The 14664-nt window shown below is 29.5% G+C and overlaps 1 protein-coding gene across 13 annotated transcripts in view; it reads right to left on the reverse strand.

Moving 5' to 3' along the window:
* The window catches only part of LOC107457141 (protein capicua homolog), a 61012-nt gene that overhangs the window by 13291 nt on the left and 33057 nt on the right, over nucleotides 1–14664 (reverse strand). For all 13 annotated transcript variants that reach the window (XM_087169529.1, XM_087169526.1, XM_087169528.1 and 10 more), the window contains exons 13-16: nucleotides 10956–11105; nucleotides 6885–7067; nucleotides 5045–5133; nucleotides 2811–3067 (exon numbers count right to left, since the gene is read on the reverse strand). In XM_087169529.1, the coding sequence (XP_087025655.1) occupies nucleotides 2811–3067; nucleotides 5045–5133; nucleotides 6885–7067; nucleotides 10956–11105 (679 nt within the window). The remainder of the gene's footprint in view (nucleotides 1–2810; nucleotides 3068–5044; nucleotides 5134–6884; nucleotides 7068–10955; nucleotides 11106–14664) is intronic.

The raw sequence follows: 14664 nt of genomic DNA on the forward strand, positions 1-14664 counted from the left end.
CTTAAATAATGCCACTGTAAATGAAATACAGTCGGACCTCTATTTAACAAAGTCCTTAAATCCTGAGTTCGTTATATGGAAAATTCGTTACATAGAAAATCACCTTTTGAAATATTTAAACACAAAAACAGGTTTTAAATTCGCAAGCCCCAGACATAATTAAAATAGGAGTTGATACATATTTATCTCGTAAACTAGTATCTACTATTTATTTTATAAATCTTAACCATAAAAGAAATCTGCATGGAAAGCAAGAATAGAGCAAAACATTATCCAGTGTCATACTATCACACTACATACATTTTCTACTAAAAAAAAAAAAAGCTACATTTATGCATAAAATTAAAGCTGCATTTATTATAAAAGTAATTTTAACATACATTACAACACATGTTCTTAAGTTTAATTGCTACTGAAAAATCCATTAATTTTGTCTGAGTTTTTTTGTTTGAAATGCAAACAAAAAGGGAAAGGGATTTTACTGCTTTCTCTAAAAGTAAGTAGCTTGGAAAAACAATTTCTCCCATAAAATGCATTAACAAGTTTGAAATGTTCTGAAATATTTTGAGAAAAAGAGAAAATGGATCCCAAAGAAAAGTTTGTTAAATAGAAGTCCGTAGTTTAGTATAGCTGAACTATCCTTAAATATCCCATTATCCTATAGACTATTATCACTTTGAGTAATCACCATTTTTTAAAAGACAAATATAAGAAACAAAATTCCAAATTTGTACTCCAATCCCACTTATTTACTCCGATGTATAATTGCCAGCAAGTTTTGATTGATTCTCGATCTATATCTCCAAACACCTGTTTACAGCAATAAATTAACAGGAGGTAAGTGAAGTATTGAAGCGGCTACCTATTGTTAAACAGTAAAATGGTCAATGATGGAAGTTGGTGGTTCTTAGAGCTTACCGCCGCTGATGCTGTAATCAAAGGAACATTGATCCCAACTTATATAATTATGCGTAAAAACAATATTACCAATTATGAATGATAAAACTATTTTAAATAAACAATTATGTTTTTTGTTTAATTTCGAATTTTATTTTATATCATAAAAATTAGTTGGCTTTGAAAGATGAAAAAAGGATGGCTTGTTTGAGATGCTTGTTTTTTCTAAAATAACTTTTTTTCGAGTTTAACTTTCAACTGTAGAAGTAAATCATTGATAGCATAGACTTCAATGCACCCTGACCCAGAGGTAGACCCCTACATCGAAATGACCTGAATACCCTAAGGATTAGAAATTGGAAGGGAGTTGCCATGGATAGGAGGCGCTGGAGTTTATCAGCTGCTGAGGCAGCTGCAAGGGGCTGTTGCACTGACAAAGAGGAAGGTGTGGTGAATTTTTTTTAAAGTAATAAGCAAAAGATTTTTTGCTGCATTTTAAATATTAAAAGCCTTTTACATTTTTTAATCTTGCCAATAAATATTATTGAATTATCTCATATAAACAACTTCAGAGTATTGAAAATTTTCAAAGTAATACAATACTTAATAAAAAGTAATAAGCAAAAAAAAAGTAACGAAGTACAATAAAAGTTTGCAAATTTTTTATGCAACTGGTGGTCGGTTCCTAAATTCTCAAAATTAATTCTAAAAATTTTCAATTAATTCTTAAATTTAAGGAAAAAAAGGGAGATGGAAATTTTAAGGGGGTCAAGCTTAGGGATTCTTGACTTCTCTGGCGCACCACATGAAAATAAGTAATTAGAGAATGATCCGAAAGTGAAGTTCAAAGATTATGGTACTGATTTATAAATAAAATATTGCGAGGTCATTTTCTTGCCAGTGATGGAGAAGATGGGGAATCACCAAGAGAAATAAAATTACCAAGAGAAATAAAAAATTTCTATCGGTATTGGGGAAAAAATTTGACAATATTTAGTTGTTAGTAAGCAAAAATTAGAGGGATTTTTTGGTTCAATTTCAGAAGGAGGAAAATTAAGCATGAATTTGAGAATCTTTTGCAAAATACAGCAGATTGTACATGATAAGGCAAAAATCTTTCTCACTGAATACAGCTCAGTACACACACATGCAGATCCACAAGTATTTCATCAAACATTTAAAATGGAAGGCATTTTCATATGCTACGGACCAACGAAATAGATTAGGGCTGGATTAATTATAAAAACGTTATATAGAATAATGTCTTTTTGCATAATTAGTGGCGAAAATCAAAATGGTAAAGGAAAAATATTAAATTTTTGAAAAAGGGAAAGTTAAGAACTTTTTAAAAACACCCAATGAAAAAATCACCTAAAACAAAAATTTAAAATAAGCACCTTTAAGCACTTTTTATAAACGCTATGCAGTCTGGGATCATCTTATTTGAAGGCAAACGCTCTATCCTTATAGCCATCATATAGTTTGTCTATGGTAAGAACTCCCCCTGCCACTAAGTCTGAGGCTGTCGGCTGCTATGGAAACAAGAATAGCGCATTTCAGGGAGGGTAGCTTTTCTTCCTTCTAGGACTAACACAATAGATAAAAGAAAAAGATTCCCTTTATCTCTTCGACCAGATCGAGTCAAAACCTGTCCTAAACAATGACCCTACACCCCTACTTGAAATATTGTTACCATAGTCACTGCCATAGGTCCAGACGAATGGCTTGGGGAGTTTTTACTAAAGACAAACTATGCATTTTAAATGCAATTTATGCATGCAATAAATATTATACCACAGACAATTTAATTACTATGGCCAAGGTACAGTAAGACGATCTCAAAAAGGTGCCGAAACTAGAAAAGCTGGAGAACCTAAATATAAACAATCTTAAACTGAATAATGCTAGATTACTTGTCCATTCCATCATCAGCTATCCTTTTAAGAATGGGTTTCTTTGCTTCTTGAGGGTCATCACCACCAGAAGGAGATTCTTGAGATTCTGAAGAAAGTCTCCGATGATTGAGTTGTCCGGGTGCTCTTCCCAGCTGGGCAGGAGTCGGGGCTAGCACAAAACAAACTTGTGACTCATCACTAGATGATACACTCAGTTGTGGCATTGAGACATTTGGAGAGGGATTTACCTCATTACTAAACCCCAGCTTTGGAGGCTGCAATAAAAGGAAAATACTTGTTAAATACTGAACATTTCAAATAAGACATCTAAAAAAAGGAGATATGAAGATTTGTTCGCTGAAAGGGCAATAAGAAACAAAATAAAAGTTATCAATGAAACAGAATAAGAGTTATTAATGCAATAGAAAAAAAAAAGGGGGTAGAATCGCAGTGAAAGCAGAAAGATTTTTCTTTTGGGAAGTAAAAAATTTTAGTACTTTCAGATATCCCGATCAAAAGCAATATCTGCCAGTTATCGCTTTAGATTGCCATATAGTTTTGAAAAACCGATATTTTTTATGCCATCAAATCTTGAAACGAAACATGCATTTGAGTAACCCCTTTCTGAAGAGTAAAAATCGCATGATTTTGTTGTCGATCTGTTTTTCGGTAATTACTGCAACAGATTTCAAGATATTTAATTTTTTTTTTTTTATTGTGATGATGATTTGCAAAATGCGATAAAGGAAATAATTTGTGGGTCCCGTCCCTCTTCCCGCAACAAAATGTGCGAATAGCGTCCATAATTTAAGAACCCAAAAATATTATATATTCAATTAAAAAAATTATATTGCTTTTGTAAACATAGTGCTTTTGTTACTTTATATTAGTTAAAATGCATATTTGTTATTACTGAAAGTATCTTGCAGAAATATATTAGGGCTAGAGAGTTTCGTCACAGAAAGTCCAAAACCAAAATTGAAAATGTATCACGAACATTAAGGGGAAAATGGCCGTCCGCGTGGACATGCGGTTTTTCGAGCCCTGAATACATGATAATTTTGCAATCGCAATGGATTTACACTACTCATTTCAGCACATTTTAAAACTTTCTGCACACTAAAAACAAATTTTTACAAAAAATTTTCTAACATTACTAACCTATTTCATAATGTTAGCTCTGAAAACGGTTTTTCTTAGATTTTTTTTTATTTTTAATAAAAATATGGGGTGATAAAAGAAGTTTTTGAAGAAAAACCATGTGACACCATGGACAAATTCCTATTTGTAACTTAATACTTAAGCTAGTACGCTATATACTTTTACTTTCATCCCATCTATATTTTGAATCCCTTGAGCTTCCTTGATTTAAAATTGAATCAGAATGGCAAAAAAAAAATTCTAAACTTTAGACAATTAAATCCCAATGTAACAAACATTTTCCAAATCTCCATAGAAACAATGAATTGAAAATACCGATATTACAAAATTCGTAATTCGATTTAACGAAGATGAAAATAAGCAACAGTTCTCATTTTCTCTCATGTTCTGGTTTACTGAAATTCTTCAAACGTACACAATGATCTCTGAATTCAAATTTCTTTGCATCTTCAAAATAATAAGTTTCAGATATGAAAGGGACATGACAAAAAAGAAGAATCACTCAGAAGGAACCACACTGAAAAGACTAACCCCCAACCCATTCATGTTTAAAGAAGTAAAAATGTTTACCAAAAGAGTGATTTCCAGTTCTGCAGTTTGAAAATGTACATAATTTTGAGAAGTTTGTAATTTCTACTAGTTCTAAATCATTTGTACAGGGAAAAAATTTATGGAGTACGTAATTTCTGATAGGTAAGTGATAATAAATTAATTGTTCCTATATTGATCAAAAATTAATTGTTTTCGCGAGCTTTTAAAATATTGATTTGATATTTTCCACATGTAGAGTACAAATAGATCAAATCAGTAATTAAATCCAATATGCATTATTTTTTAATGCAAAAAATTACAATATAACAAAATAATTTTGGTTAATGTTGAAATTCGTAATATCGGTATAACGAGTTTTTGTTATTGCGTAGGGATTGCTTCGGTCCCTAGGAATTCTTGGATTCAACTGCATTTCATATGAAACACACTACAAAAAGTTAAAAACTTATGCAATCCCCTCTGCTCTATATTCTTAACCAACCAAATTAATAACCTTCTTGAATAAATTTGCAATGAAGAGATTAAATGGAAAATAATACTTTTTTCTTAGCTTTTATTCCTCCTTCTGCAACCATCTCTCTATAACGTTTTCCTTTGCAGGATCTTTGAGGCTTCAGATTATCTGCATCTGTAAAATATATACGTATTACAGTTTAAGTGATTTTTTTCGGGCTGCATAGTCAAATCTTTCAACAAAAAATAAGCACTCTTAAGTACTTTTTAAGCACTCAAAAAATATTCTTAAGCACTATATAGATTAAAAAAAAGGCAAAATAATTTTCAAAAACTTTACATGATCATGATAACATAACAAGTTTCGGACAAAGAACTGTTTTCTTGATAATATTAGCCATTATAAAACAATAGATTTTTCGGTTCCATATCAGACGGTGGAAAATGAAGCAAAGTTGCACATGAGAGTGCAATAATCTCACTGAACCCAACTCAGTAGACGCACATGCAGACTACGAAGTATTTCAACAAACATGTAAAATGATTGGCACTTTCATACGCTATGGATCGACAGTACGCCGAAATGAATTGTGAAAACAGTCATTAGAACAATGAGAAAAGCACGCTTTTGCATAACATGTGGTGAAAATCGACACCGTGAAGAAAAATATCACATTTAAAAAATAGGAAAATTAAGCACATTTTAAAAACACCCCATGAAAAAAGCACCTTTAAGGGCTTTTAAAAAACGAAAATAAGCACCTTCAAGAAAATTTTAAAAAAGCTATGCACCATGATTATATATTACTCATATATGATAGAGAGATCAGAAAACTCTCTGTATAATCTCTTAATGGAGTGAAGAAAGAAATTACATTTCTTCTTTGTGTCCAAGCAAGCAATAGCTAGCAGGGGACAGTGATCCCTAGTTTCGTAATAAATAATTTGTTAGTTTAGGAAATTACACTCAATGCAGGGCAGGGTGCATAGCCAAATCTTCCAACAAAAAATAAGCACCTTTTAAGAAATTTTTAAGCACAAAAAATAATATTTCTAAGCACTATATACAATAACAAAAATGCAAAATAATTTTCAAAGACTTTACATGACCATTATAAAATAACTAGAATTTGACAAAGAACTCTTATCTTGATTATATTAGCCATTAAAAAATGATAGAGAGATTTTTCGGTTCGATTTCAGAGGGTGGAAAATGAAGCTTTAAATTGGGAATATCTTGCAAAATACAGAGTTGCACATGAGAGTGCAAGAATCTCACCATACCCAGCTCATTAGACGCATATGCGAACTCGCAAGTATTTCACCAAACTCTTAAAATGAATGACGCTTTCATACGCTATGGACTGACAGTAAGCTGAAATTGATTGTGGTTGAATGAATTCTGAAAACGTTGAATAGAAGAGTGTGAAAGGTACGTTTTTACATAATACGTGGCGAAAACCGACATTCCCTTTCAGAAATCTCATTTTCCAAAAGGGAAAATTAAGCACTTTTTAAAAACATCCAATAAAAAAAGCACCTTCAAGGGTTTTTAAAAAAGGAAAATTGAAAATAAGCACCTTTAAGCACTTTTTAAAAATGCTACGCTCCATTTAGGGGTGTAAACTGTACTTGTATGAATTTTTATAAAATATAATTTTTAGGGACCACATTTCCTAAAGAAGAAAAAAAATTTATTACAATAGTAATATCTGTTAATTGGGCCACCTCAGCATTTTGATCATCTGCCAAAGTGGATTTTTAAGTTCAAATACCAAAGTGGACTTGTACCTGAATTCCCTTTAAAGAATTAAAGCTAAGTTGCTTCAGAAATTGTAAATAATTAATTTTTGTGTCATATGAGCCAAATTCATTGAATACAATTTTAATACTTGTAAAAACCATGAAGGGATGAAACATAAATACCTGTTTTAATTTCAACTTTAGATGAAGATTCCACATCGGTTGGAGCAACAGGAACATTTGCGACAGTCGCTTTTATTTTCTGCGGTTTTGGAAGAAAAGTGTGAGTTGAAAAAGTAAGATCACCTTTACTGTTGGGTGTTAAGCTCAGAGGTGTCGTAGAAAGTGATTTTATATCCATTACACCTAAAAAAATTTAATAAAATCAGCAATCTGAATTAAAAAAAAATTCAAGGCAATATACATATATAAATAATACTAAATAATAACATCAGGTTTATTTCTTTCTTACAACTTAGGACTATAATTTACAATAATTTAGCATGAGTACATAGTTTTAACTAATGATGTTACTGCCAATATTGAATTTTGGAAATAAAAGTTTTAAGTTGAGGTTCTGTGATAAAGTTAAGTTAAATGACTTTAGAAATAAAAAAATTTGTTTAAATTAACTTGGAAGTTTTTTATCTATGTTAGGTGAATTTTAGATTTTTCAAGATACATAAATTACATTTTGAGAATTGAATTTTTACTTGATTATACTTTTTTTTTCCCCAGGAGATAGTACGAATGTGAAAACTGAATTTTTCTTGGAATTGTTTTAAACTTTCAATTAATCATGCTTATTAAATAAAGTAACCTTATAGTTTCAATGGTATTGATATGCATATTTTTTAAAAATTCTTAAATTTAGTTTGAATTATTACTATTATCATTCTTATAATTATATTATTATTTAGTTTAAAAACATTTAAGATCCCTGACAATGAAGTGTTTTGGTAATTTTCTATTTATTAAAACATTAAACAAAAACAGAAATTCATTGAAATTTGATTGTGAATTTTCTTCAGAATTACATTTAATCTCATTTTAAAAGAAAACTACGAAGGACAAAACCTAAGAGTCATAAATAACTGCTACAAGCACACAATAGTTCTAGAAATTGCTAAAAAGTAACAGTTAACACCTAAATAGTAATAGTTGGCAACTATGTTCTGAATTTTGTTACGGATGTTATGCCTAAATCTTTTTAGTAGACATTAACCTGGTCAGGATTGTTGGAAGAGGGGGCTTCCAAAATAATTTATATTAGATCACTACTGCAGTTAAATAAGCTGAAAAGCATAGTTCATTTTTATTGATAATAACTGAATATACTGTAATTAAGTGTTTGCGATATTTTAAAAAAAATTGCAAAATTAACCCAAAACATACTGAGTGCAAACAACAAATCCATACCCAAAAAGCTTTCCATCCTTTTCCCACTCAATCAAAATATTTAAAAAAACCCGAAGTGCAGTAACTCTCATGCTTGGATCAAATAATTAAAAAACGTGAACTGAAAGATACATATTGAAGGTCGAACAATGTGAGACATTATTTGAAATGATAACAGTTCCACATCATGCCTGTGTGATCATGGGTTACAAGGAAGGCGTGTCTTGTGTGTGATACCGTAAAGCGCGTCACCATGTACTTGTGACCACAGTCATGAATGGCTTAAGTTGAACTCCAAGCGAAGCACAGAGGGGAAATCGTACAAGTATTTTATTCCAAAAAATATATTAAATATTTCTGAGAACAAAAAATTCCACAAGAATATACAATTTTAAGGTGCAATGTTTAATTGGCATAAAATAATAAAAGAGTCTCATAATTAAATTACAGTTAATTAAAAATACTTGTAGCAGAGGGGACACATTTTTGACATGCGCTGTTATTTAAGCTAAATTCTGTGATTTGGACCATCCTAAACTTAACCTGTAATTTTTTTAAAATTATCACATTTCAAGGTAAAATAAATTATTCTAAGAGTTTTAAAATTGCAAATACATTTTTATTAAATCCAAATAATGAGTCATAACAGAAAGGACATGAAATGTAACAGAGGGGACGTCTTACAAATTCGAAAAATAGTAAAAGGAAAATATCACTGTCAAAAGTGACTCTTCGGTTATGGAGTTGGTAGCACTACTAAAATATCCTGACATGTAAACCCATGCTACATCTTTGTAGTTATATTTGAAAATTGCATTGTTTCTTTCTCAATTTCAGTTAATTGGGCAACAAAATTAACTACCCTATTTTTTTCTTGAACTTTTAACGCTTGCAAAACTATCTATTGCAACATCAAAAGTACCCCAGTGTTTTAAGTCGTGACTGGTGCACCTTAAATCTGTTGGGTCACAAAATCTTCCAAGTTCCCGTGACAAATCAATACCTCTGGGGTTACTGATTCAGGAATTTCCGTGTTCATTGGATTGGGTTCGAAATTACAAGGCTACAGAGTTGAACATTTGGTAGTTGGTAAACTCAAATTTATGTCACTTTTCAGCGACAGTTATAAAATAAAAAATCTATTGAGCATTTGTCACAAGTGACTATATTTAGTAACTTTATGTCGTTATTAGGCAAAAAACTGCATGATTTTAATAGTAAATTCACGTGTTCATGAATACCACATGCACACACAATTGGTGTTCTACCTATGCATAAAATATGGATAGGTCATAGTAGAACAAACTTAGATTTGCTAATTTTTATGTTTGGATGCATCTGCTTTAAAACTTGATATCTTCCATCAAGGGGCACAGCAAATATTTTTTTCTGCTTTGTGACTTTCTGTCCATTTTCTCTGACAATCATGCACTCAGCTCTACCAGAAAGTCCGGTAAGTAAGTTTATCAGATGTGTAGAAATTTTTTTTTTGTTTCTTCAGAAACTTTTTTACTAGGCTGTTTCTTTTGTTTTGGTAGTAAGATTGCAAAGTATGTGTAGAACAATAAACCGTTTTCTTGGAGATACAGGTAATGCACATTTTTAATAGCTTTCCTCAATGTCTAAGGAGTATTATAAAGAGAATATCCTTCCTGAATTTCTACTGTTTGTATCAGTGCATTTTTATTTTCCTTTGTCGTTTTCTTTTTCAATTTATCTATTTCTCTGTTAAGGTCCTTCTTCTAAATACTTCTGCTATCATAAATTTTCATTCTATGTTCTTTATCTCCCTTCTTTTTTTTTTGGGGGGGGGACATTCTAGTTCCATATTATCTCATTCTTTTTGCTGCTGTCTTTCCCATATTGATTACTCACTCAAAAAACTTTTAATTATAAACTAAACACACTATCAAACAAAAATGGCACAGCTTTGTATAACAAGGATGCTCTAATAGTGGAGGAACTAGTTGAATCAGGGTGCATTAGTATTTGTTTACATTAACAGAGTTGTTTTTTTAATGGTCAATCAATCAGCTTCGTTTACATTTTGTGTAACTGAGGGGACATTTAATTTTGTCCTCTCTGTTATATTCCTCTGTTAGATGAGAAACTTCAAAATTTTCAAAAAAAAATTTTCTTCAAAAATATAACATGATTGTATTAATAGATTTTATTGTAAAAACCAGTTATAAAGTAAAAAGGTTTTTTGTGTGATGAATAAAATAAACTTAAATGAATAATTGTAACAGAGGGGACAAAAATATATTTATGATAATTTTTGACTTAAAAATTAAGAATTTTTTTTTGACAGAAATCATTGCATAATTAGACTTGGGAACAATTTATTTTACAACATAAATCAAGCAAAATGTAAAATCATAATATTTTACTTATTCTTATTTAAAATAGACAATTTTTTTGGCAAAATAAATCAAAATCATGAATGCTGTCTTAAGATTAATATCTTTATAAATATAAATCATTGATATTTTCAAAGCATTAAATTCTAAATAAATTACATACAGCATAACCTAAATGAATAATTATGTATAAGTTTACTTTTATCTCTAATCACATTTTTTATTCTACCAGAAAAAAATATTTACAAATGAAAGATGTATGATCAAAGTATAAATTCTATGTCTAATATTTTTAAATAAAATATACAAGAATTTTTATATATAAATGTGATTGATGATTTCTTGGAACTCCTGGACCAAGGATTTCCGGAAACTTCCGGAGCACAGTTAGGGAAAAATCCAGATTTTTTCTGGAGCACAATCACCTCTGCATAGAATTCAACTTAAGAATACTTTAGAAGAAAAAAAAAGTAATGCATAAAAACATGAAATTTACCAGCATAAAATTGAGGTGATTGACTTCTAGCCTGTGGACTTCGGGCTATTGTTACAGATGGTGTTCTAGGGCTGATAGAGGAAGATGCAGATGTAGAGACTATATTCACAGTCGGTGATTTCACTTGATTGATTGCAACAAAAGAAGGATCTATCAATCAAATAAACAAATTAATTTGTACAGTGCAACAATGCTAAAATCAAAACATTCAATAACCTTTTTCCTTGAAGATCAGATTTTCACTTACCAACATTAAATCTTAATGATTAAAAATGCTAATCCTTAAGATTAGATATTATAGATATACCTATAAATTAAAATTAAATTTTCTAGATACTAAAAATGCTAATTAGTTAATGCTAACTATGAATTAAGAAATTAATACTTTCATTTATTTAACATACTTCCTTTGAAGAATTCATATTTTTGATCCGCAAAATACAGTAAATAAAGATACAATAAATAAAAAATAAAATTAAGTAAAAAGTTGAAAACAAAATGACGAAAAGATATAATCTCGTTATCAGCTCACTCGATTACTTCCGCAAAAAAAAGTGCTTTTTAATATTGTATTCACATAGCTAAAGCAAAGCATATCAATAGTGTGAGGTGAACTAAAAATTTGAAAGGAAAAAGAATTAGCAGGGGTCTGTCCAGACATTTTGTAAAAGGTCCTATTTTTGTAAATTGTAAAAAATTACTCGTAATTTGTGAAGAAAAATAAGCGTTAAGTCACATTCCTTCAACCAGGGTCCGGTTTTGAGAATTTGTGAAAATAGGGTTCTGTTATTGCAAAAAAAAACCTTTTCAAGGAGTTTTTAAATTATAAATCGATGCAAGATTATGCTCAACACTGTAAAATTACAATAAAGAAAATTTAAATTTTCTAAAATAAACAGCTATTGCTGCTACTAAATTAGAGATGCAACATACAAATATTTGGTATTTAGTCAATACTGCTTAACACAGTATAATCATTTCGGATGAATAATGGGAAAAAAATCACTCACATACATAATAACTTCAATTGACATATCTTAAATAACACAATTTAGTTATGTATCACTTCTAATGTGTTCTTAAATTTATAATAGTAATAAATTTTTTTTAAAATTTATGTTAACTTTAGTATTTAAGTTACATTTTATTTACATAATATTTTATCAATTAATTTTATGAATAAATATATATTGCTCATTTCTTTATTTACAAAAAAAAATATTTAATATCAATAAGAATGTACACACGATGTTTGTAGAAGTAGAAATATTTTCTTAGAATATTACATTTGGAATTTATAAATTTTTTTTGACTTCGAAGAGGTTAAGGTACATAATTTAAATGAAATGAGATCAAACTTAGCCTTAGAATTAAAGCAGAAAAACATGATTAACAAAATATTAGAGTAATATACGTCAATTGCCAGTAGATTTGAAAATATCTATTAATAGCTGAACACTCAGTATCAGTCAATTTCCCCCTCTCATTTACAATTATACGCAAATGTCTTTCGAATGTCTCTTGTGAAGGGTCCGATTAAAAGATAAATTATTTTGTGAAGGGTCAGTTTTTAAGTCAAAATATTTTGTGAAGGGTCCGCAAATTACTTCTAAACAGACCCCTGACTAGCTAAGCAAAAATGCAAAATAAATTAAATAAGAAAAAAAAAAAGAAAATACAGAATAAGACATAAAAAGTAATGTATAAATAGAGTAGCGAATTCGAATATACTTAAGACAAAACGGCATCTTTAAAAATGATTTAAAGTGCTTTCCATAACAAGCTTACAGATTACAAAATATGAAAATAGAAGCGTAAATCGAGTTTGAGGAGATCCTTTTAAGGTACGTTCTTACTAAAGTACAGAAGTGCATTAGATTTGTTAGTTACCTTGGATTGGCCTGAACTGGATGAGCCCAAGATATTATACTGGATAATACAAAGTTTATATATACATAATAATAAAAGCAGCTGTGTGTGTGTGTGTCTGTAATCACAATATATCGCCCCAGAAGCCTCGCCCAGGCACGAAACTCGGCACATAATTGTGTTTTGACATAATGAAGAAGTATTTTTTTTCTTTTTCAAAAATTTTGATTAGTTATTTAGTTATCAGTCATTTTGTAAGTCTATGCTTTTCGTCTGCTTTTTCGTCTTCAAAGAGCCATATTCAAAAAACTATTAAAAAATGCATATACTTTTCCCCACTCTTATAAATGCATGCTAATGCGAACCTTACAATTGAAATATTAATTTTCGACAACTTAAACCAATAATATACGAAGGAATTAATAATTTAATTGTAAAGTTCACATTAGTTTACATTTATTAAAGTGGAGAAAAGTTTAACTTTTGTATTAAAAATGTGGCAACATATTCGATACGTAAATAGAACGCTTCGCTTTGATATATTTGTCGCTGTTCATAATTGTTATAATAAGTTTTTCTTCTTCTTTTCTTATTCTTTTCTATTTTTTTTATTCTTTTTTTATTCTTTTCTTCTTCTTTTTTTACTCTTTCTTTCTTCTTTTTTTATTCTTCTTTTTTTATTCTTAAGCTCTATTTTTTTTCTTAAGCGAAGACGATAATTTTTGTAGCGATATTGTAGTACTTTGTACAACTAAAAATTCTTTTCACAACACTTTAAAAATATTTACTTTATTTTCTTTATATATACAGAGAACAGTCGGCAAAGAATTCGGTTAGGTTGAAAAACATTTTGCTAAAAAGGAACGAATTCCAAAAGAAAAAATAAACAACTTAAAGAATAAAAATGCTGATGCCAGCCAATTTTTTGAAAGTTAACTTAGAAATAACAAACCAAACGATGTTAAATAACAAACCAAACGATGTTAACAAAATGACGTAGAAAGCGCAACTAGATCAAAATTATACAAGCACAACTAGATCAAATTATAATACCTGAGTGCTTGACGTAACAGATATAGAAATAGAATTTGATACCATAAAAAATTATATAGAAATAGAAATTGATACCATAAAAAATTTATTCGTTTTCGTGTTCTTTTCATGTATTTAGCATTTTAGTTTTTTTTCTTCTTAAGCGTTGTAGCTATATAATTTCAAACATCCTCAAGAGCTATAACACATCTGCAGCAGAACTGGATATGAAGACAAAATTGCAGGACAGGAACACTTTAATTGTCCACTAATCTTCAGATTTCCTGCTATGTTTTAAAAAACCTTATTTGTGAAAACCTTCAGCGTGGCGGACAGCTGGCCGCCTTAGGCGGCTATAATAAATAAAGTTGTATTTTAACTAGAATTTTTTTTAATATTGATGATCTTAGGGAGATTATTGGAAAAAAAAACTTTTTTATTTTTTAAAAAAATTCCTTATTAGACGATTTTTAGCCAAGGATTTGCTCGAATTGGATCTGCACATGGCAAAAATATAAATTTAGTTAACAGAGAATTTTTAATTGAAACTTATAATTAACTCAACAATTTAATATAGAACTTAATTACTTTAGTTGGAAATCCATTATTTCTTAGCTAATTTTGAAAGCTTTCGTTTATTTTTTTTATTATTATTTCATTTTATTTATAAATTAATATAACTACAAATTCTTTTAATTCTTTTCACTTGATTAAAAATGGTATTTAAAAAATGTTTTTAGAATTCCATGTTACTAGTTCATTTATTAGTTGTTAAAACTATAAAAGAAATGATTTTAAATTTAATATA

This window comes from Parasteatoda tepidariorum, chromosome 8, assembly GCF_982258835.1.
Source record: "Parasteatoda tepidariorum strain Cologne lab strain chromosome 8, Ptep-v5.0, whole genome shotgun sequence".
Taxonomy (NCBI): Eukaryota; Metazoa; Arthropoda; class Arachnida; order Araneae; family Theridiidae; genus Parasteatoda; species Parasteatoda tepidariorum.